General features: G+C 43.5%; 1 protein-coding gene across 1 annotated transcript; it reads left to right on the top strand.

The window, feature by feature from the left end:
• The first annotated feature begins 12,618 nt into the window (after positions 1–12,618).
• On the top strand, positions 12,619–14,719 carry gal3st3 (galactose-3-O-sulfotransferase 3). Its single transcript, XM_041965720.1, has 2 exons — positions 12,619–12,707; positions 13,408–14,719. Exons 1-2 carry the CDS (start codon positions 12,625–12,627, stop codon positions 14,717–14,719), a joined length of 1,395 nt encoding a protein of 464 aa, XP_041821654.1. The 5' UTR covers positions 12,619–12,624.
• Positions 14,720–25,912: the final 11,193 nt, after the last annotated feature.

The following is a 25,912-nucleotide window of genomic DNA, read 5'->3' as shown; positions in this document are numbered from 1 at the left end:
TGGCAGGTGGAAATAATTTCACAGAGCATTGAAATGCGTGGAGTATGACGAATAAATTAAAAAAAAAAGGTTGGTGAGTTCATCAAGCTCTGAAGAATTTAACAACAAACTCTATTGGCCAAGTGTCTCTGCGTCATGCCAAATATGTGATTGTGTGAGGAAAATAGGTTAGAATGAGTAAGAGTTAAATGTTGATCATAATTAAGTGACAGAAGAGGGTTTCAAAAGAAGTGTCGCACTCTCTTTCTTCTATTCAAGCGTCGTTTCGGCCCTCAGGCCTTCTTCACGATGCGCAGCCATAATGAGGCACTGGTATGTTAAATATGCCTCACCCTAACAGCACATCTGATGCTGACTAGACCGTCTTGTCTCCACCATTAGGCTGAGGGACGTCATCAAAGGGCCTTCAGTTAGACAACATTTCTCACACGGTGACAGGAGCTGCAGCTCACATAACTTCAAGCAAAGTGACATAAACACGTACCTCATGTGGAGGTTCAAACATTACAGGCAGTTTTAATACGTACAGATTTATAGCAGATACAGAGAAAATGTCAACATAAGCTCTGCATGCACATCATAAACACTTTTATATAAATGTCCAATAAATGGAGGCGCATTACAGAAAGCACTGAGAGTCATTATCTATATTCAGTCCATGAGGCGACGTCGTTCTCAGACGGCAAATCCAATAGCGTTTCCTTCTGGACGGTAACACATTTAAATTACCACCTCTCGGGGGAAGTGATACCTTTTCAATTCTGTATCTTCGAGAGGAAACGGGGTGATGAAATTCAGCGGTATGTGCTGCTACCGGATGATTCATGTTTTTGCATCTGATAGCTCGCCTGCGCTCAGCAGTGTGAGTTTCCAGCGCTCTGCTCGTCGTTCCAACATGCGACTTAGCACAGGGGCGGGGGGGGTAAGATAAATGGCTTAGAGTGACATGGAACGAGTCCTTTCACAGGGATTTCTTTACCTGTGTGAAGATGTTTAAAACTGACTGCAACCACCACAGCAGCGAGTGTCCTCAGGAACAGCTGCTGAAGTAGCCTGAAGCGCTGCTAATTGGTTAATATGAACTAACCAGGTGATCACTCTGGTTTTTACCTCTTTTATATAACACAAGTGGTTGTTCTTTGAATACACCATTGATTTAGAAGTCAGATTCAAGTGCATGCCAGTATTTTATACCGCCCTCAATAAAGAATGTCTCGCAGCAGGTTTTCTGAACACATCTGTGTGCATGATGACACTGGTATGGGTGTGGTCTATTGAATGCACCAGTGTCTGGGTATCACTGTGCCTGTGGATCCAGAAGAAGGCCTGGGGGCCAAAACGTCATCTGAATGAAAGAAAAGCATTTTGAGCCAGGGTGTGACGCTTTCCTATTCTCAAGTTTACTGCCGGTGATCAGCACCTCACCACAACCCGTGGTGTGCATGACTTCTCTATTATAGTAAAGCCTCTCCTGCAGCATGGAAAAATAACTTATAGCATAAGATTTGAATGCACATTCAGAACGAGGCAATCGTCACCCACATCTCCGATTTCTCCAGTGATTCAAACAGTTTGCCGTCTTGTTTGGCTGTGGATGGCATCACTTCCCAATATTGCCTTGAGGCACCCATCTGACCCTGGTTTGAAATAGGTTTTAAGAAATTCCTCATCTCTTGAGGATGTTTGGCTTCACCGGCATGACGTGGAAGGGCGCAGCGCTGGAGGGGGTCGGCGAGGAGGCACGACTGTGGAAAATGATTTCAAGCCTCATATCTCAGATTGATTTTGAGGATTTCAGAGATAAAGCCTCAGACGTAAGCAAACAGCCTCCCTGGAAAATGAACGGATTTCTTAGATTGCCAAGAACAGCCTTTGAGGATTTCTTAGAACTTAACCAACCCTCCCCCCGACGTGATTCATACAGTTGCTCTCTGCAGTGTGGTCAACAGTTTAGGTCTTAGCATTTCGCTGTCCCACCCATGAGTAAATCCTCAAATCATTAAGAAAATAAAGTCTTTGTCCTTGAGCTGTAAGTCACTGGCAGCTGCAGATGTTAATGGCAAGACAAATTTCTGCACCGGGCTGCAGCTGTTGCCAACACAGGCACCACATGTCCACCCATCCAGTTGTTCCTTCTTGTTTTCTCCAACAAGGTCACCTCGTGAAATTCCACATCTTTAACACAAAGTCACGCCAGAGTCAGTGCACCTCGTAAACAGTAATAATCACATGTGTTTGATCCCCGCCGGGCGGCGCTGGGAGGTCAGATCTCGGGGTCGGCAGCCCTCGAGCTGGGAGGAGAATCAGCGTCTCCCTCAAGGACTTTTCAGGATGGATGCTGGATCGCTACCACGGGGGCTTTAAAACTTATCTCTAGTTTTACTCTATCCAGCCAATGCAGACAGTCTTTTTGTGTGTCCAGGTTTGGAGATATCCGAGTTGTGGCGCTCAGAGTATTAAAAAACTCCATATGTCCTCACAGAAGCAGCGCACCCACTGCTTTGAATAATGTTGGGGTTATTTCGTAGGGAAAAATAGTTTCTTTTCTGTGGATTATCCAATGCTTTCTTATCTATATGGTGACAAAGGACTTAAACAGAGTGCAGGTGTCATATGAGGCGATGAACAAACAGCAGCAGGTTGTGAAGATACATATACTCTGCTGAAAACCTTAAACTTCAGTAGCACTCAGTAGCAGTAGACAACTGAGTCTGCCTTTCTGTTTTTTTCCTCCTGGCGTGTCACGTTCAATGTCACAAACGCGTCGATAGAGTGTTGTATCTTGTACAATACAAAGAACAAAACTGCACGTTTTTCCGCTCAGACCAGTTCACCCGGGTGTCGTGTTTCCATTTCTGCCGATCGGAGCTGGAGCAGATAATACCCGTGACTACCGCAGAGTCCTCTGACCCAAAAATGCTGCCGATTGTACCCTTTCCCACTGAGGACAAAAGCCACATGTTAGTGGGTGATAGTGTTTTTTTTTTTCCAGAATGAAAGGGGTATTCCTGAAGCTGTCTGGCCATATATACTGTATGCCAGCCTTGTTCGACAGGTGGAGGTGTTTAAAGTGTTGGCAGAGACAGTATAGTATTGTATATTGTAATTTGGAGTCATCCACCTTGTGAAATACCGTGGCGTAGGTGTAGTTGCTGACTTGGGTTTTGAGGTCTGGAATTTGCTGTTTTAGGTCAGAAACTGATAATTATGGTAGCTCTGATATGACATGAAGAATTATGCTGTAAAGTCAGGGTCCCATGGCTACGACGCTGCTGACTAACAATGCTGATGCTTAAAGAAGTGAGAGGGCACCTCCACCTCCATCTACGCACTGTAGATGGATTTTCTGAAGCAGACAATACTGTTGAGTTACAGCGACAGCGTTATAGCACCTCATTCAACTGAGTGATTTGTATAAGAATACTGATTGCAATAACTCAGTGTTATTTCATTTGAGGTGTACCAAGCTAACAAGCTGGCTGAGGACAAAGCAAGCGGTTTGGACCTTATTACAGTTCAACATGTCAGTCATAGTTTTATGTTTTCATGCCGTGGTTTAATTATTAAAGGCTTCTTGCCAGATTTTCTCTGCTTCTGTTCTGTGTCAGTCACTGAGGACAGAACCGGTTCTGTATGTAGCCAAGAACACTACAGGCCCACGGCTTTAATAGTCTTATAAGATACAATAAGATAAGATAAAACTTTATTAATCCCTCGCCGGGGAAATGAAGGTGTTACAGTAATAGTAGTAGGAATATAAAAGGATAAGAAGAAGAAAAATAAAACACAAGATAAAAAAGTCATCTGTATATATGTACATTCTTTACAAAAAAATGTATTTCTAATGAAAAAAATTGCACATGGTAAGGTAAGATCATGATGTAATCCTTAACACAGCAGAAAAAAATAAATATGTGTCTAGGTTTGGAATGAAAAGAAAATTCTGTAATATTGAAGAAAAAATATGTAATATTGCACAAGATTTTGTGTGGATGGAATAGCAAGACACGGAAACATAAATCACGCAGTAGTGCAAACAGTATGTGTGCTGCCTTAAGCAATGCTGGCATTCATCCAGTCTGACGGCTGCTGGAATGAAGGACCTGTGGCAGCGTTCCTTCTCGCAGAGTGGGTGCAGCAGTCTGTCGCTGAAGGAGCTGCTGAGGGCCCCCGCAGTGTCATGCAGGGGTGAGAGGGGTTGTCGATGATAGATGTCGGCTTGGCTGACATCCTCCTCTCACCAGTCCTGGGCAGTCCAGGACAGATCCAGCTCTCCTGATCGGTTCGTTTAGTCCCTTTCTGTCCCTCTCAGAGCTCCCACAGCCCCAGCAGACCACTGCAGAGACTGCAGATGCCACCACAGAGTCATCAAGTGTTTTTAACAGTGTCCTACATACTTCAAAGGACCTCAGTCTTCTCAGCAGATGGAGACGGCTTTGGCCTCCATAAGGACAAGAAAGCCAATTTGGTTTTACAACTACGCATGGCACAACAGATATTGTGGTCGAAGCTTGTCAGTTATGAAGTGTTTTATTGATCATGCTAATAATAAAAAGGCTGTCAGACTGAGTCAGAGAGGGTTGCCCAGATACATTGTGCAAAAATCTGGCTTACCAGTTTTCCTAACAGACCATGCAAGTAAAGTTGGGCAACAGGGCTGGGGGAATATTGTCCCCAGTTCTTTTTAATCCACATGCTGATGATCTGTCCGAGCCTTTAAAAGCCTGCAACACTGACGCCAGTGAGTCATACTAAATATGCAGGTAATCTTGTGGTACTTGTAGCCAGCAAGAGCGGCGTCTGAAACATCCAGTATTTCACAGGCATCTAGTATTTCCTGATTTCAGCTTGTCTGATAATAACCTTGGTGTCTGTGACAAGGTCAAATATCTCGGGTTGTTTTGCACTTGTCATTTGAACAAATGACAGTTGCTGCGGATGTTTCTCTGCAGATCCACGGGGGGTGTGCACAAGCAAACATTCTCTCACGCCGGTTCAGTGTGTGTGCAGATGCAGTGGAGATGTGTCCTGTTCAGAGCTCACTGTTCACCACTCTATGCTGCACACTTGTGGTCAAAGCACAAAAAAGCAAGCCGACTTCAGGTGGTGTATGATGATGCATGAGGTCATTACTTAGGAGACCCCGATGGTGAAGTGAAAGTGAAATGTTTGCGGCTCAGTGACTCTGAAAAGGAAATCTTGGCGTTAAGGTTTAGTACTACATGCGACCTGGAATTATCATCAGTAAGACTTTAATTTCCTTGTCTCTTTTAACCTTGATCTTTTATTTTGCTTTTGTGTGACTTAATTCTACGTAATGTGCTGTCTGTTACCTGGGCCTTGAGCCTGAAATACAATTTCGAACGAACGAGTTGCTTGTTGGGAAGTGCAGGATCCAAGGAGACTAAATGCACTAGTGGAAAAGTACAAAACATAGAGAATTGCATATCATTTTATTGGATTATAACCATTGATTCATTGATGTACATGGCACTTTAATGTTGCAGCAGGTAAAGGCGGAGCTAATTTATCATCCTGCGGGGTGTATATTCAGTCTTATTATTTCAACCTATAATAAAAAATCCTATTGTATCTGTTCAATTATTATATAATATTATTATACTTAATTAATGTACATTTGCTTCTGAAAATGTAGTGAAATCAAGTATAAGTACCTAAGAACTGTAGAAAATGCAGTACTCTATGAAAATGTAATACTAAATTTCAGTGGTGTCAAGGCTGTTATAGCTAAACCAAAATAAAACCATCTGCATGGTTGTGTCAGTTACCCCAGGACCACTTGCTTGCTATACATGAACTAGCATTTTCCACATTGCTGTTGAAGGGCAGTGCTAATGCTAATGTACCCCTCGGGTTTGAGAGCTGACTGTGTGTGTGTGTGTGTGTGTTAGATGGTACGTCGGGCTTTGCCCTTGGTCTCCCGCAGCAACAGTCATCCTGTTACTGATGGCCGGACTATGGGTCATCTCCCTGGTGGCTGGGCCCTGAACAGCTGTGTGTATGTGTGTGTGTGTGTGTGTGTGTGTGTGTGTGTGTGTTTAAGAGGGAAAACGGGGCAAACATGCTGACATATGTGCATGAGATACCATTTGCCATGGCTTGGTAAGTCGGCTGGTGCGGGCGCAAAATGTGCACATCAAACGACAAAAAAAGTTTAATTTATGGATCAATGTTCGCAGTTTGATCAAACATGGAGGCTCAAATTTTTGTGAAACCGTACAGATCATTTGAGGTATAAAAGTCCCTCAGGAGAGGTCAAAGGTCGCCATCAGAGATCAGAACAGATGACAAGATCAAAGAGCAAAGCAGCTGCTGTTGCCCTGGAGGACTGAGCATGAAGCTGCCTTCATACGCTCATTAGGTTGTAGTCAGCTGTGTGTGTGTGCGTGCGTGTGTGTGTGTCTGGGGGAAAAGTGTGTGTGGTGAACATCTGTGTGTGGCAGTGTAGGTGTGTATGCTGCGACTATAGTTGTTATATTTCATGTATCATAGAGCATGTTTAGTATGTCTCCAGTCTGTGTGTTATGTATGTTATATGTGTTTTACATAATCATTGAGTTGTAATTCTCTATTTGTTTGGCTCACGGCCACATTTCAGCACGGGCAGTGACCATCACACTCATCCAAACTTATCAGGAGACAAAAACTTCTTCCATTCTTTTTCATTGATTCATAACAGCAGACATTTTGGAGATACGACATTTTCGCTGCAGCAGCAGTGATGTAAAAATAATAATAATAATAATAAAAAAAGACCTCTGGGAGGCAAACTGACAAAAAGACAAGAATTGGAAGGGAGAAAGTGCAGGAGAAAGGAGAAGAAATAACATCTGAATCACCTGCGGGGAGAAATTCAGGGAGATGTGAGAATAATTCCTTCACACATCTCCGTCTGAAGGCACATCGTGTTTTTAAAGCAGGGGCGACTGCACACAGACCAGCACCAAAAAAAACCAAAAGCCACACGAAAAACAGATCCAGGGCTCAAATCCGTCATGTACAGGACTGCAAACTGAGACTGAAATGCACTTATGTGATGTTAACAACAGCCTGCGCATAAATATTGTATTTCATTTAACATTTATTTGATAGGGACAGATTTAGTATACACAGAGAATAACACGACAAATTAACCAGTGAAGTGTATCACAGCCTTTATAGCTTCTGCTAATTTCCAATGCTGTACCTAGAAGGGCCTTTAAAATATTTATGAAATATTTATTGTACCTTGGCGAAAATTGATTTCTAATTAGCTCAGAGTGTATCTTAAACAGAGCACGACTGAGGCCAGTATCAGCAGCTGACACCGGCTTATCACGCAGACAACAGTATCGTTTTAAGACAAGCTGGTGTGCATAAATGTTGCACAGGAGACGAATATGCATAAAAATGTATATGCATGAAATGCATGCAACCCAGTTGCATGCAGGTTTAGGCAGCAGCAGCACTTAAGTTAAGGTTAGAGGTTTCGGTTAAATGTTTATAAAGCGGATAGTGCAGGAAAACAGGAACATTGTGTGAACATTTTATTGATTCGTGCATGATGATTTTGATTCTGAAAAATGTTAGATTAGCAGTAGATTAGCAGTTTAGCAGTATGTAAACATCATTTCAAGTAGACATGGTTAGGTATTTTACATATTAATGCAATAAAATGATTTCCAGTGAAGTTTTCCATTCAAACCTTCATACCTTCTGTTTAAAGGTGTCAAACTGCAAAATTTCCTCCCTCAATAAATCTTCATCACAGCTCTTCAATTTGATTGGCCCTTTAATTATTCATGATAATATGATCTATAACTTTATGTTAGTGTCCTAAAATATCAGTGTCAGACTCACAAATCCTGTATTGCTTGGGCTCCAGTCTTAAAATGCTGATATGCACTGGTGCTCTGGCTCATGTTTAATCACCATTCTACACTATGCTGCAAACCATATGGGAGCAACTACCTTTTGCCCTCTAACCTTTTCCCTCTGAGTCCAAAACATCCTATTTAAAAACTTTGGTGAGTGACCACGATGTAAAATGGATAATCCACTCTGAGGTCTGCATTAAAGGATTAGTTGAAATCCTCCACTTAGGACGCTTCACATCAGGTGGTTCTTTACCTTCATGCCATGTGTTGAAATCCTTTAAAACACACACCTCCGTGTGGATTAACAGCCATTTAATCATTAAATCAATACACAAATAAGATAAGCTATCTTCCTGTCTGTCTCCTTCTTCTAATTCATTGTCAGCGAGCCGAGCTTTTATATCTGCAGCGACCGTAAGAGAAACCCAATCAGACCGTTATAATTAAAGAGGCCAGAGTGTCGGCGCAGAAGGAGGAGAGAGGAGGAGGAGGTGAAGGGAGAGGAAGACGGCAGCAGACGAGGGTGGATGAAGGGGAGAGGTCGGGTCTGTCTGCTGAAAGCCACTTAAATCCCTTTCTTATTAACTCTCTGACACATGATCTACCCCCATCCTCTGCACACACACACGCACACGCACACACACACACACACACACTCATTGCTATGAACCACCTCCTCTTACCACAACAAACTGTCTGCTGCTTCATTGTGCTAATGGTCACTGCTCAGCATCAGCCAACACAGTCCCCACAGTGAATGTTGGCGTTCTACGTTTCTGCATACCACAGATGCATCGAAACATTTCCTTCAGGTCTTCACGGTCAAACTTTCTGTTTCTTTACGATTCAGTTTTTGTTGCGACAAAGCTTTGGGGATGTAGGTTTGGAAAAAGATCATGCTTTGGGGTAAAATACCCGGTTTTCTTGCCACAAACACACTCGTCTCGCCACCGTCCCCTCCCTCTCCTGATGAGAATTCAGATCATGTACACATACCTGTAATCTGAACTACGTCTCTTTGATGCACATTGCAGAAACGGCGATATAAAACGTACAAATTTAATGTATCAGCTAAACGTCAACATCAACACGTTAGCGTGACGACTGCAGCGCCACATTTTACTGCATCCCACTACTCTCTGAATTCGGCTGAATTAGTCCTTCCTTTCATCAATGCACGATTCAAAACATGCACTACTGTGACATTTTCCGATGCAAATGGGCCCTAACCTTGAGCCGAAGAGGCCAGTCTAGCTAAATGTAATTGACCAACCCTGAAAAGGCGGCATTTCACAGGATAGTAATGAAAAGTTCATCCTGTTCCACTTCACGCAAATGTTTGAGGAGTACAAGGATGTTGGAGCTGTGATAGTGAGAAAAAACTTTTCATACTTTGGTCATCATATCTGTGGGTTCATTGTACGCAACAAAATAATTAGTGGAGACTGACCTTTCAAGGATAATGACAGCATCAGTCGATTTAACAAGCGCTCCGCAACAATGCCTGCTTACATTCAAAGTCCGCCGGAGGCTGTAGTAGTTATGACGAAAGCCAAGCAGGAAGTGAGGTGACATAATTAAAGTGTCTGCAGGAGGTCGGCGTGGACGGATGTGTCAACAAAGCGCTGGACTTTAATCATGACCACGATCGTCCTTGAAACTTACCTGATGGTTGAATATTGTAACCATGACGTCCACCCCACCTTCCTCCATATGTGGACTTTCTTGCTCTTTATCCTGCGTCACCTGACTTCCTACAATAAACGTGAATATGGGTCGCTATAACCTGCTCACTCAGACGAGCTATGAGGCTGTTTTTCGGGTGAGGACGGGCTGCAAACACGGCTCTACACCATAGCCTTGTTTTCACCTTGCTTTGTTTGTGAGAACCTGTCTGACTCTGTTTTTGTGGGCTGTGTTTATTTCCTACAAACCTCGATTATACAGTGAAGTCCTCTCTTATATTGGTATCTCTGTACATTCTTGAATGAGAGCCCTACAGCTTCTTTAGTGCAATTTTCACCCAAATTTAATCCACCTAGAGTGAGTTTCCCCTTTGTTTGTACACAATCATGCCAGCTCTAATATTCTCTTCAGTCTGAACACACCTTTAGGGGCTTCTTTGCTGTTTATAAAATCCAAACTGCTGCCCCATTGCTCGCTAAATACAAAAAGGCCTGACAGTAAAGAGGCTGAGGTGAAACGTTTCTCAATGAGCACATCCAGGAAGAGACTTCACTCTCCTCCTGTCTGCGTCGGGCGATTAACAGTAACGAGGGGACGATGTGACGAGGGCACGGATATGAAAACACTCGACTCGGGCACGGCGAGAAAGAAATAAACCAGAAACTGTGGCAGAACCACATTAAGGCGTCACGTTTAATGCGATGGATTATCCAGCTCAGGCAATTTTCAAGTCACTGGAGGTTGTTTTTCACGCTGTGCAAGATATAATAGCAGCGACTTCTTCTTCAGGGGGGAGAACGTGCACGCGAATATCTCCGACTACTCAGAGCTTGTTCAGACAAAACAGGAACAATGTAGAAGAGAGGAAACATGTTTTAAAGAACAACATTTTATTTATTAAAGAGCACGGAGGAACCTTTTCCCAGCTTTAAAAGTGCTGTTAGTAGTGCTGAATCTTGCCAGAGCCTCCTCTAAAAGCCGACGTGTGCCGTAAGCTTTTCACTTAGTGCTTTTTCAGAGGCTTGCTGGGTGAGCTGCATCACACGCTGAAAGTAGTTAGAAGTATAATGGACCATCGGTTGCCTTCTGGAGCCAATCAGGGTTGTTATAGACTAACATCTAAAAACCAAATAGGTGTGAAAAAACATTTTCGATTTTAGAATAAGCTTAAAGTAACTGAAATGATGATGTGCACTTACAAAACTAACTCAAAGTAAATGATGTACATGAAAATGATCATTATCAATAATCATTGAAATTTAGATAAAAATAAAAACACACAATAAAACTTATACTACTCACATAAAGACTGCTAAATAAAAAATACAAAAGCTAAAATAACTCTAATAATACTGGTGTTTACAGTACCTCTGGTGACAGTTCTCATGCTAATTAATAAATTAAGAGCGCTTAAACCGTCAGATAAACATCAGGAAAAGATTAATTTATTAATCCTCTAAGTGATTTAGCAAGCAAAAGCACTTAGAAGGTCTCTGGTTTCAGCTTCCCGAACGTGAAGACTGGCTGTTGTCCTGTCTCTCCATCCATCAGCGAAAAAAAAAAAAAAGTTACCAAAATGAAACATATGAGATTATGAGGCCGTCAGCCGGGCACGGGACACGCTGTGTTGACATCAACAAAAGCTTAACGAGCCAAAACCAACCGAACTGTCTACAACAATCTGTGCATCAATTACGTGAGAGCATTAGTGCCTGTTCAGTGTCAGAGCAGGCTTAGCATTTTTGTGTGTTTCCTCCTGAGCCCGAGAGCTGAAGCTGCACAATCCCAGCTGTCCGAGTGTTTAGGAATTAAAAAAAATATTAATCTGAGTGTTCACGTTTCTCTGTTAATCTTCGACAAAGAGGTCGGCCGTCAGTTCCTCACTGAATGCCTCATTACTACACTTGATTTTACTCAGAACCTGCAGCTGATTTTTTTCTCCACCACAGTTGTTTGACCTGCACCTGAAATGATCTCCCATCTCATGCATATTTATGAGCTTTGTGTCTTGCGCTGAGGTTTGATGACTCTAAACATAAACGTCAGATTAATTGATAATGAAAATGCTTAATTGCCGCCCTAAACAAAAGTCAATGATACAGTTCCTTTTGATTTGAGAGCAGATTACATGAATCTAAATCAAAATACCAGCATGTTTGGACATATTTCACGCTTATTTTTCTCTCATGCCAAAATCCCTGTGTGTGCAGCAAACCCTTAATAATCCCATTTATCTGAGTGGGTGGCAGTAACACCGCCATGGGGCCAGCCATGCTCAAAACTGATGCACTCATGCTCCTCCACCATGATTCAGCTAAAAGCATCCGCCCAGTGGCGTTCGCAGTGTAAAATACGGCCGCTTTGAGTAACGTGAGCTGGCTTTCGTTGGCGCGCGCGTGGACACTAACAGGACGGAGTAATCAAGGAGAGAGACGTCGGCCATTGTTATGCAAGTGAGATGCCGTCAAGAGAGGCTTGGACTCCTTCCCAGGTTCCGTTGCCGTCGTAGCGTTTTGGCAGCGCGGGTCAAGTGACACGGGGAGTTTCTGCCACTCTGAACTGAGCGCCGTGAAGTGCTGTTGGTTTTTCACATATGCGTGCATCTCGTTACTGACAGCAGCTAATGTGCAGGGCCATCTGTCCAGGGTTTGAGCCAAAGAATATAGAAGGGTGTAACTCTGAATGTGACTATTGCAGCTGTGGAAGGTAATGAAAGTATCATTCACTGTATTATTACAGAGTGACAAAAGCCAGGCCTCGCTGCCCTCTCCCGCTAATGGATCCCGGCCATTATTTCCTGAATAAATCCTCTTCACCATGTCCGTCTCTTCCTCTTGGTCGCTTTCTCTCTTCTCTTGTCCTCCTGTCCTTCCACTCCTCATTTCTGCTTCCTTTCATCTCTTCCCCCTCTGAACCTCCCCCTTGTTTTCCCCCTCATCCACATTTTCGCTCGCTTGTTACACCTCCACCTGCCCTGTTCTCCCGCTCTACCTTTGCTTACGTTCCCCATTCACCTCGCTCTTCTTCTCTGCCTCCCAGGGTCCCACTGATACAAAGAAGGATGTCGCAAAAGAAGATATTCCTGTTCGTGATTGCCATCAGCACTGTCAGTCTTCTGCTGCACCAGGGGGGCCACTGGAACTGGTGAGTGGTTGAAACACACCCACACGAATGTAAACTTTCTTACATTATGTACCGTCTATATCTCCAGAAGTCCATATGGTGTGAATAACTATGAAAAATCTGACAAAGGCAGCTCCTGTCTTTCCCTTTTTAAGACAAATTAATAGAGGGCTGGCTCATTATAATACTCTTACATGGAGACTTGGTGTGCCAAGTTGGTCAAGGGACCAATTATAAAAGTATAGGGATCGTAGATCTTTGACAGCCCTGCATTCTGTTATCGTACTCTTTTCAACTCAACGTTTGGCTCATAAAACCTTTGCCCCGTTCCGGTCGATTCCCACCTGCAGGGAATACAGCATGCTATAATACTGCACAGTATTCAGTATGTACACACCCAGTATGCGTATGATAAGACTTTTCTGTGATTTTGTCTTAATTTATTAAAATTCTATCATGAATATTCATCTTAATTAGAATTTGGCACACCATTAAGTCTTATGTCATGTCCTAAAGTGACTGTCATCAACATAATCTGCTTAATATGTTTGATTATGTTGTATGCATAGTTTTACTCATTATACTATTTCAAGATCACATTGCGCATGCAGATATTCGCAGGGCCAGATCATATGCATGAAATCATTATCATGATAATAAGATGCGGCTCTTTTTTCTGGAGCTGCAAATACATTACTTCACCTTCTTTCTCTTTCTCCAGGACCATGGAGGCCTTCCACCTTGGTTGTCCTGTCCTTCGTTCCCACCCTTCCCCGGGTCTGAAACCTAAGCACACCAACGTGGCCTTCCTCAAGACCCACAAAACAGCCAGCAGCACCATGCAGAACCTGCTTTTCCGCTTCGCAGAGAGCAATAACCTCACAGTGGCGTTGCCCATACAGAGCTGTGGCCACCAGTTCTGCTACCCACGCCTGTTCACCTCTCATTTTGTCCACCCGCACACGCAAACGCCAAATATCATCACCAACCACATGCGCTTCAACAAGACGGAGGTGCAGCGCCTGATGCCCAATGACACAATATATATCACAATCCTGAGAGACCCGGTCTCCATGTTCGAATCCTTGTTCAGTTACTACAACCAGTACTGTCAGAGCTTCAAGAGGGTCGCCAATGGCTCCCTGGAGGCTTTCTTACAGAATCCCAGGCGCTACTACCGTCCAGATGAGAAGGACTCCATGTATGCACGCAACACCTTGACCTTCGACTTGGGAGGAGACAAAGATCGAACAAAAGATGTGGCGTACGCACGGGCCTTCGTGGAGGAAGTGGAGCAAGTTTTCTCTCTGGTGATGATTGCTGAGTACTTTGATGAGTCCCTGGTTCTCCTTCGCCATCTCCTCTCCTGGGATCTGGACGACATCCTGTACGTTAAGCTCAACATGCGGACGGAAAGCTCAAAGCGGAGCCTGACACCGGGCCTTCCTGCAAAGATCCGTGCCTGGAACTCCCTAGATGCACTTCTCTACGACCACTTCAACGCCTCATTGTGGCGCCAGCTGTCAGCTCTGGGTCTAGCCTGTGTGGCAAGGGAGGTGCGACTCCTTCAGCAAGCTCAGGAGAGGCTAATGAGAAGCTGCTTCGGTGGGAGTACGCCACTTGTCAAAACAGCTACGCAGATCAAGAACAAAGAGCTCCGTCCCTGGCAGCCTAGTGGAAAAGTCTCCATCGTGGGTTACGACCTCCCAGTGAATGTCAGCCGTGGGTTCTCGAAACAGGCCCAGGAGCTCTGCCTCAAGCTCATCATGCCAGAGATCCCGTACACACAGACAGTCTTACGTTCCCAATCACTGCGCTACCGTCGAAGCTACCAGCAGGCACACGCCTTCCAACGGTCCATACGCACAGTCCTGACTCGCCGTCCTCAAGTGCCACGCGACCAGTCTCCCCCTGCAGCCTCTGGTCCTGTATCAGAAACAGGATCCACCACCCCCTCAAAGCCTGCTGCAGGAAGTCAGGATCAGCCCTCAAAGTTAGGGCCTGATTCCTCACAGACCCAGGCTTTAAAATGATCTGAGTGCCCAACAAACTGCACAGCATTGGTTTTGGGTGTTGGAAACAAGCGAGTCCCTGGGAAAACGTCTGGGTTGTTCTTGAATCTATGTCTCTCCTGTCCCTTCCAGACAGAATTTGTGATAAAGTTAGATGTGGGGAAACGGGGTTCGGCATATCTGGACATGAAGTTGAATCTCTCTCCTCTCCCGTCTGTGAAGCAGCATCAGGGTTGCAGACACAAGGAGGGAGAAATGTACACTAGGACTTTGCTAAATTGCACACCTCTGCACGCCCGACCACAGGTTGGAGAGGGTTTTAGGTGAAAGTGGTTCTTTGAAGCAAATCTGTTATGTGCAACCAGGGCTCAATGGGGAAGTGGGGATATCGGGCCTATTGTGAGGCACAGTGTGGGCTTTGTGAGCACCACACTGGTAGAGTATCATATTACTTGCTTTCATTCTCTGTTTCTCGAGCTCTCTTTTGCTCTCTCTCTCCTTAACATATGCCATTTAAGGTCCTTGAGAGAGACGTAATGACATAAAGGGATCAGCTGTCAGGCTTCCAAAGAGCCTCCTAAGAGGCCAGACAGACACTCAGATAACCTCCAACCATTAATACAACAGCACAATCATCAACTCTTCTTCTGTTGCAAACTCTAGAGCCTGGAGTGACTCCCCTTTCTCCTGGAGGAAAGGGGGTTAAAAAGCCAGATAGACAGAGAGGGATAGAGACCTTATCCAGAGGGTAAGCCTAAAGACTGCTGGGTACTCAATTTGGCCACCCATTATCGCTATGACTCACACAGAGACTGAACAAACACATAAAGCCTGTGTGTCCCTTCAGCCTTCGACCTCTCTGGCTTCCCCCCTGCATCCTTCTCCCCATCCTCCACCCTCTCATCCCTGCTGCTGCCCTCTGGTCCGGCTCTCAATCCAGACAGCAGCGCTGACGTCTTGCCCTCTTCATCCCGCTTCACCGCTGATTGCAGTCTCCCTCGGACCGCCGGCTGAGCTCAGATCTTACAGGGACTTTACGATGAAGGCAAGGCTTCTGGATGTGGGGTTTTATCTTAATCTTTGAGGGTTATTGCAATAAGATCACCAGGCCTATGTTCTATAAAAAAGGCCTGGATTTAATACCCTACCAGCAACCCCACACTGCACACTTCGGCACAAGCAAAAATGTAAAACAATTTGACGGGACAAAGACTTGAAGCCTGTGGGTTGCAGTGTTTGAATATTTAATCGTCCCCTCTCATGGCCCTCCTATGGCTCGTGTTCTTGGGTTACACGGCTGTACATTTTCATCAGGAAGACCAGGCGAACGCTGCTGATTCTGAGCCCGGAACCGCAGGACGGCAAAGCGAGAGCGTCGACGTATGATTGCTTAAAGCCTCGCAGGGCTGGTGTGGGCCGGCTGCGTTGGCTGGGATCTTAAAATGCCATCACTTAATCTCAGTTGTGATCCATTTTTAATGCATTCTGCTCATATTTTATGTGTCATTTATGTTCTTTTATTCCTCCAGTGATCAGCAGGGTACTGCTAAGTAACTGAGAGGCGGATGAAGGATTTCTGTGTGTTTTCGTGTGTGTGTGTGACCCAGGAAGTGGCGCTCTCTGCTTCATGTTGTATTTCTTTTTCCCATGGCCAACCAAGTTGGCATGGTAACAAAAGGAAGAAAAAAAATAATTATATACTTGTTTTGCATAATGCAAAAGTACAAAGACCACTTCTGAAAAACGCACACTGGAACAAGTGTAGTCACTTTGAAATTAATCTTTCATTCAGCTGTGCTTAAGTACTTGACCGCGGAGTGCGTTTGTGGTTGGCATGTGTCACACTGTAGGTAACAATAATGAAAAACACCCAAACCGCTGCTGCACTGACAAGAAGAACAAGTGGAGCGGGTGGAAAACAGACCGGAGCAGAAGATAAGCAGTTTTATGAAGTGGCTGTGAATATCTGTATTCAAGGTGTGCTTATCTGAACTTACCGGGGAACCTCAGCTTTGAAAGCGTGAGATGCACAGCAGTTTTTATTTATTTACAGGTATATGAAATGTGTTCAGATATGTGTAATATTTATTCATGGTACATACACTGTAGAACAGTCTTTGGCTCGACTCACTTTAAAGGAAAAGGCTGTTTCTGTGTTTTTCTTACTGTCAACAAATGTCGCGGAAAGGCTAAAACCGGCAGCGCGTGCGTCCGACTGCCAGCTTCTCCACCCTGCCTGTGGCGTCGCGACTCGCACATAGGGTTTTTGTCAAATGTGCACTTGCTGGGCACTATTTTCAGCCGTGGATGAATACACATTCAGTGCACTAGTAACCATTTCTGCCATTTTTTTTGACTCAAACTACAGTGCCTGTGTTCATCATAATAATGGAACATGTGACCTCAGTGCACCACTCTGCCAATAAATACTTTTTCATAACAGTGGTGGCCAGTGGCTCAGAGGTATAAGATACTACACATGCAATATTTGTTAGTGGGGATCAATTTATTGTAGGTTTTGGTTGTTTCATGGGATTTGTGGACAATAGTGCAAATACAGAATATAACTTATCCTTTAATATGTTTGGTGATTATGCTGATCCTCAACTATATTTTTAATTAGTTTGAATTCAGCGGCTGATTAGCTAGCAGCTGCAGTAGCTGACAGAAAAGGAGGAGCTTCATTCTTGGCCAAAATGCTGAAACGCTTCAACCTGCTGCAAATTATGAAGAAGACACTGAATTTATGTGTTTGTCGCTCATTAAGCATTAAGGCGTTCAATATTAATACGAGATAGCATATACAGTCACGTGATTATACTCCAAACTATCTGATCATAGAATTTGACCCAATAAAACTCACTTTTATTTCATTCCAACTTTTTTTAAAATATCAAAATGTCCTTTTTCAAAGGCTGCTTTTATTTCACACCATTTTTCGCCATTGATCACAGTTATTTATTGCTAGCCAAGACGAACAGGACAAAGGCAGCTTTGTGATTGGCCGTCACTTGGGTCTGAAGGATCAGACAGAAACACTTTGGGAAAGAAACATTTTGGAATGAAGTAAAAATGAAGAAACATGATCAACCCTGTTCCTGTGAGAAGAAGCAGGGTGAAATAACATTTTGTAAGAACTGAGTCTTAACTTTTTGTTGATTATTTCACAATTTCATGGTTGTGTTACTGATTTTCTCAATGTCTTGTAATTCAATTTTGTTTACTTTGAGTCTCCATAAGCTTTGGCACAAAACTTTTCTTTTTTTTTAAGTGTAATGTGGCGTTCAGGTACTGTCACCACTCTCATAAAGGGTACAAAACGCTTATATTCATGAATCAAACTGCTATAAATCAAACTCCCTGCCATACATTTGCAAACTGAAGGCAAATAAACAAAAAATCAAAGGTACAATCAAAATAGGCATTTGGAAATATTTCTCCTCCCATGTCTGTGTCAGCCAGATGAAGAACATGCTTTTATTTCCCCCTCAGCTGTTCACTTATGATCCATTTCTCGCTGGCTGTGAGTCTCTAAGTGCTCTTTTGATTGTAGGAGTCGCCCGACTGTTCTACTCCTCGTGAGAGAGTTTCGGTAATGGTCATGCTGTCGTGTCTAAAGTGTTGACGAAAATGCCAGGGGGGCTGTAAAAGCAGGATGCTAGAGCCTCATCATCTTCACATTAGCTGCCCTGTCGTCTTTTTTAAAGAGTGACATGCAAATCTGTTTTTATTTTCGTTATACTGGAAAATGGCTTATTTTTTTGTACATTTTTTGTTTTGACTTAAGGAGAATAAAATAGGAACAGTTCATTGATATCGGATGAAAGCGGCACACTTGATGAATCTATTCTCCTCCATTGCCTCTTTGATCTGCTCATCGTTTCTTTCCACCCTCTGTTTATGGACTCCTGTGTGAACCGAGAAGACTTTTCTTTCATTTAGGTGATTGAGTTGAAGAGTTTAGGTGGGTGACGGGGCTCTGAGCAAATGGCTAATGACAATCAGAGCTAGGGGGTCCAAAGCTTTGTAATGGTGGGCCGCGAATGTGACCAATAAAGTTTGAATGATTTCAATTCATCTGCGAGTGAACGTGTTTTTGTCTCTCCCATTTCCCTTTTCAATGCAGATTTATTCACGCTCTGACTTGAATTATTCTCAATATTAGAGCAATGCACACACACACACACACACACCTTTCATCAGCGGTGATACATAACACACAGTGACAGCTGCTCAATTAACATTCTGATTCTAAATGGTTTCTATTTCCCCAAAGACCCAAACCAGACATTTCAGCCTGCAATCAGTTGTTTGAAATTACCTCCATCCAGCACGCCTGCCTAAATGAATGAACAAATTGCTTCTCACAGAGACAAAAACAAAATGCAAAGCAGTGTGTTTGATATGACTGTGATTAAAGCAATCACGCTGCTGCGTCCCCCTCCGCCCGTCTGTCATTATGACCTGCTGCTGCCACGGCGGCGCCCGCTGTGAGGCGGCCCTCCGGACCGGCTGCTTCGGCACCGCCGCTCTTTTTCCTCCGTGCGTCCTCTCTTGTTCTTATCTTTCATATAATCAAGGTTCAGAGCATCAGTAGAATAATCACAGTAACCAACAACAACATAGTGACCACAGAATGAAATAGCACTTGAGGTTTAATTAAGTCTCCTTTTCACGTTCTCCTGAAACAGACTTAATGTATGCATCTGCGGGTCAGACACTGTGTGGAGACAGTCTTAACAGCACTACATGGCAAATACCAAACAACCATGTAGAGACATTTTTAAATAAAAGAAACCATCTGTGAGATTTCAATGTTAGCTCTTCTCTCCACGCTGTGATCTTTATGCACCAGAGCGACTCTCTGCTGCCTGAAATTCACTTAAGAAGCTACACTTGCAGACAATTTACATTAATATTTAGCGAATAAATCAATTATTTATTGATGTCTTAGCCATGCTAGTCCTGTGGCTCTAGGGTTGGCAGTGCATGGCCTGTAAGTCTGTCCACCACAGATATTTAAATCCATATTTAAATATTGGATGTACTGATGTGAAGTTTTGTATAGATATTCATGGTCACCAGAGGATGAATCCCACTGACTTATGTGAGCAGGTGTGATTTTTACATAAAATGAAACATGAAACTTGTTACGCACTTTCATGTCCCCTTCAGAATGAATTCTAAACACATTTAGGATGCCCTGATGGTAGCTCTAGCGCCACCATCAGGTCAATATGCGTCGAAATGACATCCTTATCAGTCTTAGCTGTACTTTGTGTTTTGTGCTAGTCAGCCAATGTTAGCATGCTAACAAGCTGTATACATGGTATTCATGGTAAAGATTATACCTGCTTAGCATCCGCACATTAGCATTGTCATTTTGAGCTTGTTAGCATTTAGCTCAAAGCGCTGTTGTGTTGTTTGTTATTTTGGCTATAAAGTCATTACAACAAGCACAGCAACATTGATCATGAATATGCTGCACAGAGGTACTCAATATGGCATAAAACACCAAACTGTCAGCAATCTCTAAAAGATAGTATCTCTAAAAGATATGAAAATTACATTATTGCAAGTTGCCGACTTTCAGTTAGCGTTTGTGTCAACATAGCAGCAGTAATTACAACACACGAAAAAAAGGCTCTTGTTTTTGGCTGTTCTGATATAACTAATTAGGTACATGCGCTTTTTTTTTTACACATGACATGACTGTTGCTTGCCTTGAATGTAAGACTGTGTTGAAGGTAAACCCTCCCTGCACAGAAAACAACAAGAATGTCAGAGAGGATGATGAGGCTGGGTCACGAAATGGGCACTCATTCTGGATATCAGGCTACATGCTTTCACGAGACCGTATTTAACTCCCTAGTAACACACAAACAAACACACAGCTGTGTATTGCGGAACATGCACTCAAATGCACTAAGTCGCTTGTTAATGTATAAACAGGCTTTTAGACGTGCACAGAAGGGCCCTCAGACACAAACAAACAAATTCCCTTCCAACACAAAACCAAAACGAGGCCTCAAACACCAAGACAGCCCACCAGAATAGATTGCATCACTTCCACAACCATCAATTTATGTGTGGTGCACATGCTGTTCTGTGCAGCAATTTATAGGATTATTCATTTGAAAGTGCATAAGGAAGTCTGGCTGAATGGAAGACGGTGTGTTGTTAAGGCTCAGCCCCAGTGCTTTGCCTTGATTGCACAATGAGTGGGCCTAAAATGTCAGCCACCAATTTATCATGGTGGAGAAAGTGCATTTCCAGCCTTTATGTATTCCAGCTCTGTAACTCGCACTGCTGTAATCACAGAAAAAAATCATGGCGCAAGGTTAAATATGTTTACACTTGAAGACGATTCTAATAATAGCCACAGGGCGAATGTGGCCACTGTATGAAAAAGCAAATTCCTCTTTTTTGAGCCAACAGACAGAATTTAAACAAGGTTCAAAACATTTTCACAACAAAATGACTTGTTGATGTTGCGTTGCCTCTTTACGTTAGAAGACTGTTTGTCAAAGACGTCGCCCACCACCTGACCGGCTTTCCGTCTTGACGTCCCCAGAGTGGATTGTTCACCTGCTCTCCGGTTACGATCAATACATTAAACAAGCAGAGCTGCGAACTCGAGTCTCGGACTTGGGTCTGATTTAAATCACAGAAATGAGGACATGAGACGTGAAATATGCACATCTCATGACAGACTTGCATCTTGACTTTGACTTTAGCCCCAATGACTTGATGCTGTGATGAATCTGAGACTTGATATGAACTTGTCTTGCAGGACTCGAAGAACAGAATCCATATCAAGCAAGCTGTAGACTTGAGAATTGGATTTGAGTCTGATTGAATCTCATAAAGGAGGACAGGGAGAATTCTGAAGTTTTGAGACTTGAGAGCATTGAAGTCTCCTTCTGAAACCGGAACAACTTGAATCTTGACCTCACTAATGAGGACTTGATGTTTAACTTGGACCTGTCCATAACGACTTTCTCTGATCAACTTCAGGTGGACGCATCAACAACTTTTGAGACTTGATCTCAAGAACATTCATCCTCAGACAGCTTAAAAACTTCAACCATGACTTTGCTGATGAAGACTTGCAACTGCAGCTTAATGGAACAGATACAGGCTGGTGTTCTGTAGATAAAAGTGCTGCATAAATACAGACCATTAACCATTCACAGGCACTGGACTTAACACTGGAGATGCAAAATTGTGGACTTGAGACTGATTAAATTACAAAAATGGGAGTCATTAGACAAGATAGCAACAAACCTGAAACAGACCTGCACCAAACTACTGAAAAGTTTTGTAACTCGGGTGATGTAGTGATGACCATTCTTTCAGGTATCATGTTGGACAGTTTTACAGAAATTACTGTTGCAATTTCAGGAAATATGAAACCAAAAAAAGCATCATAAGATCATCATAAGAAATAATAAGATAAAATTCCTACGGTGTTTCTTCACAAAGTCCTGTCTGTTCATAATATCTGGTTAGCGATCCCTCTTTAACACCAGCAGGAAGATGCATGCGGCTCTCCAGCTCTTTTGTCAGGCTGTGTTGGCGACGGATGTTGCAGGCTAAATGTAGTCCAGCTTTGTGAGTCACAGAGAGCAAGGAGGCACCACAGCACCGAGGTTTCAATGTATTTTTGCCTTTTGTGAGTCAGAGTGTGTTGGAACAATGTAGGAGCGCAGGAGGCTGGCTGGGTGGGCTGCTAGAGCAGCTTATCCCTGATAATGTGTGCTCATCCCCTCTCTGAATAAGCGCTCCGCTGGGCTCAGAGGTGCCACTGACACCGAATCTACCTTTTGTTCTTGCTTTCGCTCCTCTCCTCTACAGAGAAGGAATTTATAGGTTTACATGTGTTCCTCTTGGGCAGAAATTATATAATTGGTAGCTGAACTTTTCATTGGCTAGTAAATGCTAATTATGGAGGCTAGCTGATTGTCCAAGTCCAGCCCACCCACACAGGTCTGTAGTGGTCTGGGTAAGATGAATGCTAGGCACGAAAGAACTTTCCTGTTCAGGTGCCAGTTAGCTAACCAAAACCTTTCCACAGGTTTGATTATTGCACCTGTTCCCTGGAAACTTTAAAAAAAAGACCATTTCTGGAATGCAAACACATGCTCCTGACATTACCATGTAGGATAAACGTGTTTCTGAACCGCTTGGAGGTGAATTGATGAATATTTTCTAGCCTGCAGAAATCAAACTTTACCGTTTTCTAAATAAAACATAAAATCCATATCCTAAACATAACAAATTGCCTTGACAATTGAACTGAACCGCAGTTTAACTGACTAACTTTGTCAATAATACAGTGTGTGGACTCACTCTAAGGCAGAACAGGTGAGACGAAAGCAATTTGTTAAAAAAAAACTCGTAAAACACGGTGATGACCAGCAGTCAGATCAAGACACCATGTCGTCTAAGGCAGGATACCAGGAGAAGAAAGTTAAAGTTGGACAAGTTGGACAAGTTGGATATTACTACAAACAATCTGGCAAGAAACAACGGCTCCAGGACTTGAATATGCACTGGGGAGCTGATTGATGAGGGAATTGGGAGCAGGTGTGCAGGCGGGTGTGAAGCTCAGGTGATGGTGAAAGGCAGGAACGCACTGAGGACTGCCACAGGACAGGAAGGGAAGTAGATTAGTGGAAAAAAAAGCAAAAAAAAAAAATTATAATAATAATGCCACGGATCAGATTTTGGCACGACAGCCTTACCTTGAGACCAAACGTGTGTTGCTTCTTCACCTAAATACAATCAGCCATATTCTATCCATATTAGACTTGTGATTTACGTCCGGTGCCAAAGCAGGTCATGCAGCATTTCAGACTGTCATGCAGGAGAACAGAGTTTGTGTCCCACCATGACCTGCAACCAACAATTTCCTTTTTATTGACCGTAATCAAACTCCTTACCCTTAACCAGGTATTTGTTTGCACAACCTTAAGTACACCTTTGACCATAGTTTGCTTTTTCCAATGCAAGTTCATATCATTGCAGATAGATAGACAGATAACAGAGCTAATTCATCTAGTTCTCTAAACTATACTACCATACCAAGTGACAGCTGTCAAGGCCAATTGCGACAGATTAAAGCCCATGTTTATGACTATAGTCATGGGACGATACAGCTTTGGCAACTGCTGTGATTGTAACTATGTTGGTTGCTATGATTATGGCTGTGACATATTACTTTATAATGGGTGTAAAATAAATACATTGTGCTGCAAACTGATAGCGATACCACAGGTTCAAATCCTGTGTTGCTGAGCTCTAATGTTTCCAGTGTTAACTGTAGAGAGTAGCCATGGTGCCATGAAGGCAGGTGTTTTCCAAGCAATAACCGTAGCCATGCCTGCAACCAGCTCAGCCAGTAGCTCGGCCTTTTGAAAGAAACAATGAATGCATCTTATTGATGGCCTTCCTCTAATATCTGAAGAGCGTTTCCCTTCGCTGGCAGTGTGTTACAAGTGAACTGGACCAACACACAAACTTTCCCTGTGGTTCCTGTGGAATGCAAAACTTCCCACTAACCATTTAGGTGCTTTGTAGATATTAGAAACAAGACGTTTGTTAGTGTTAATGTTGGACGGTAAAAACATTGGATTGATTCATTTTATTTGATTAATGAATCGTCCAATAGGTTGCTTGCAGTCATCAAATTCAGATGGAGGGCAGGAAGTAAGAACTATAATGGACGAGATGGAACAAAGTTCTTACTGTGCTAGCTCAGATGAAATTAGTGAAAGGTCAGAAAATCAAAACATATGTCGGATATGATCATTATGTTATGAACTGAACTGGAAGATTTGCCTAACCAACTACCTGGTCCTGGTATCACCATAGATTTAAAACAATAGCTAATGTTTTTCCCCCATTATCAGCCCGACTTGAACAATTTTTCCGACGTTTTTTCGTCAATTTCTTGCATTTTTCACCCTCATGAACAACAAGTGCTGCTCGATAAAAGCTCCTTGTGGTTTCTCTTCTTAATCAATCTGGGCAACCGTAAACGACGCACAACGTGGCCGTTGTGAGTGTGCGTTGTAGTACAAATCCCTTCCTGCCCTCCACCTGCAGTTCACGCCACAACAAAAGGGTCACGCGACGTCATATGCAGACAACCTATATTGATGTTTTTATCCGACGATCACAGTTGGCTTTCTTTTCACACAACAATGCTTTCAAACGTCCAAGTCGATCTTTGTTGTCCAGATGCTGAGCCCAAAAATCATGACGATTGGTGCTTGCTGCCTTTAAATTCTTAAAAAAGTTTACCATAAAAGGTTTGGAGGTTTTAATAACGGCCTGATTTTGGCTCAAAAGGCAAAATTTCATGACACCAAGATGGATTATTTCTGTCTCCAGAGCTGCCCCTCAGAGAAAAGCTTTTCCAAAACCTCAACCTACCTAAGTAATTTTTCACATTTCTAGATGATACTTTCACCATCACACTCTCATATTCCTCGTCTCTCTCTGGACATAGTGCAGCCTTTCACACAGAGACGTTCAGAGAGGGGGTGGACAGATGAAGGAGGGAAGTGATGGAGTGATGAGAGGGTCTGGGATGAGAGGAGAGCCCGGCTCTGTGTGTTGTTCTGTCAGCTCTGATCGCCCGCAGCAGACGGCCGGGACTCTGATCAAGTATCAGCCAGAGGGACAGACGGGTGGACGGCCATCGGCCATTTTTGTTGTTGTTTCCGTTCACGCGAGCCAGTGAGGGGATGGAGGTTAGGTCTCATTGCTGTGACTGACTTAATTAGTCCCCATCTCCTCCACTCTAGCGTGTGTGTGTGTGTGTGTGTTTGGGACGTGGAGGCAGGCCTGAGGGAGGAAGAGAGGGGATAAATCAGCTTTGCATAAACATGAAATGAGCAAATACTTCAGCACAAGCACACACTCATAAAGGCGTCACAGGAAAGCATAGCTTCTCGTATGCGCGTGCCTCGACTCACAACGAGACACGCACACAGACGTGGAGATTCACAAACGCCTTAATTAAACAATATCACAGGGGGGTCCACGGGGGATGGCTACCTTCAAAGCTGTCTGTGTTTGCGAACGGAAAGGCCAGCAGTGAGAACAAGCTGGAAACAACACAGAGAATGCCTGAAGAGAGGCAGTGGGAGGACAGGCCGGGGGTAGAGTGGGCTTCGCTTCCACCGCAGGAGCACAACATGGCTG

This window comes from Chelmon rostratus, chromosome 23 (genome assembly GCF_017976325.1).
Source record: "Chelmon rostratus isolate fCheRos1 chromosome 23, fCheRos1.pri, whole genome shotgun sequence".
NCBI lineage: Eukaryota > Metazoa > Chordata > Actinopteri > Chaetodontiformes > Chaetodontidae > Chelmon > Chelmon rostratus.
Note: the sequence above shows the minus strand (reverse complement) of the source record. Positions and strands in the feature narration are given on the sequence as shown.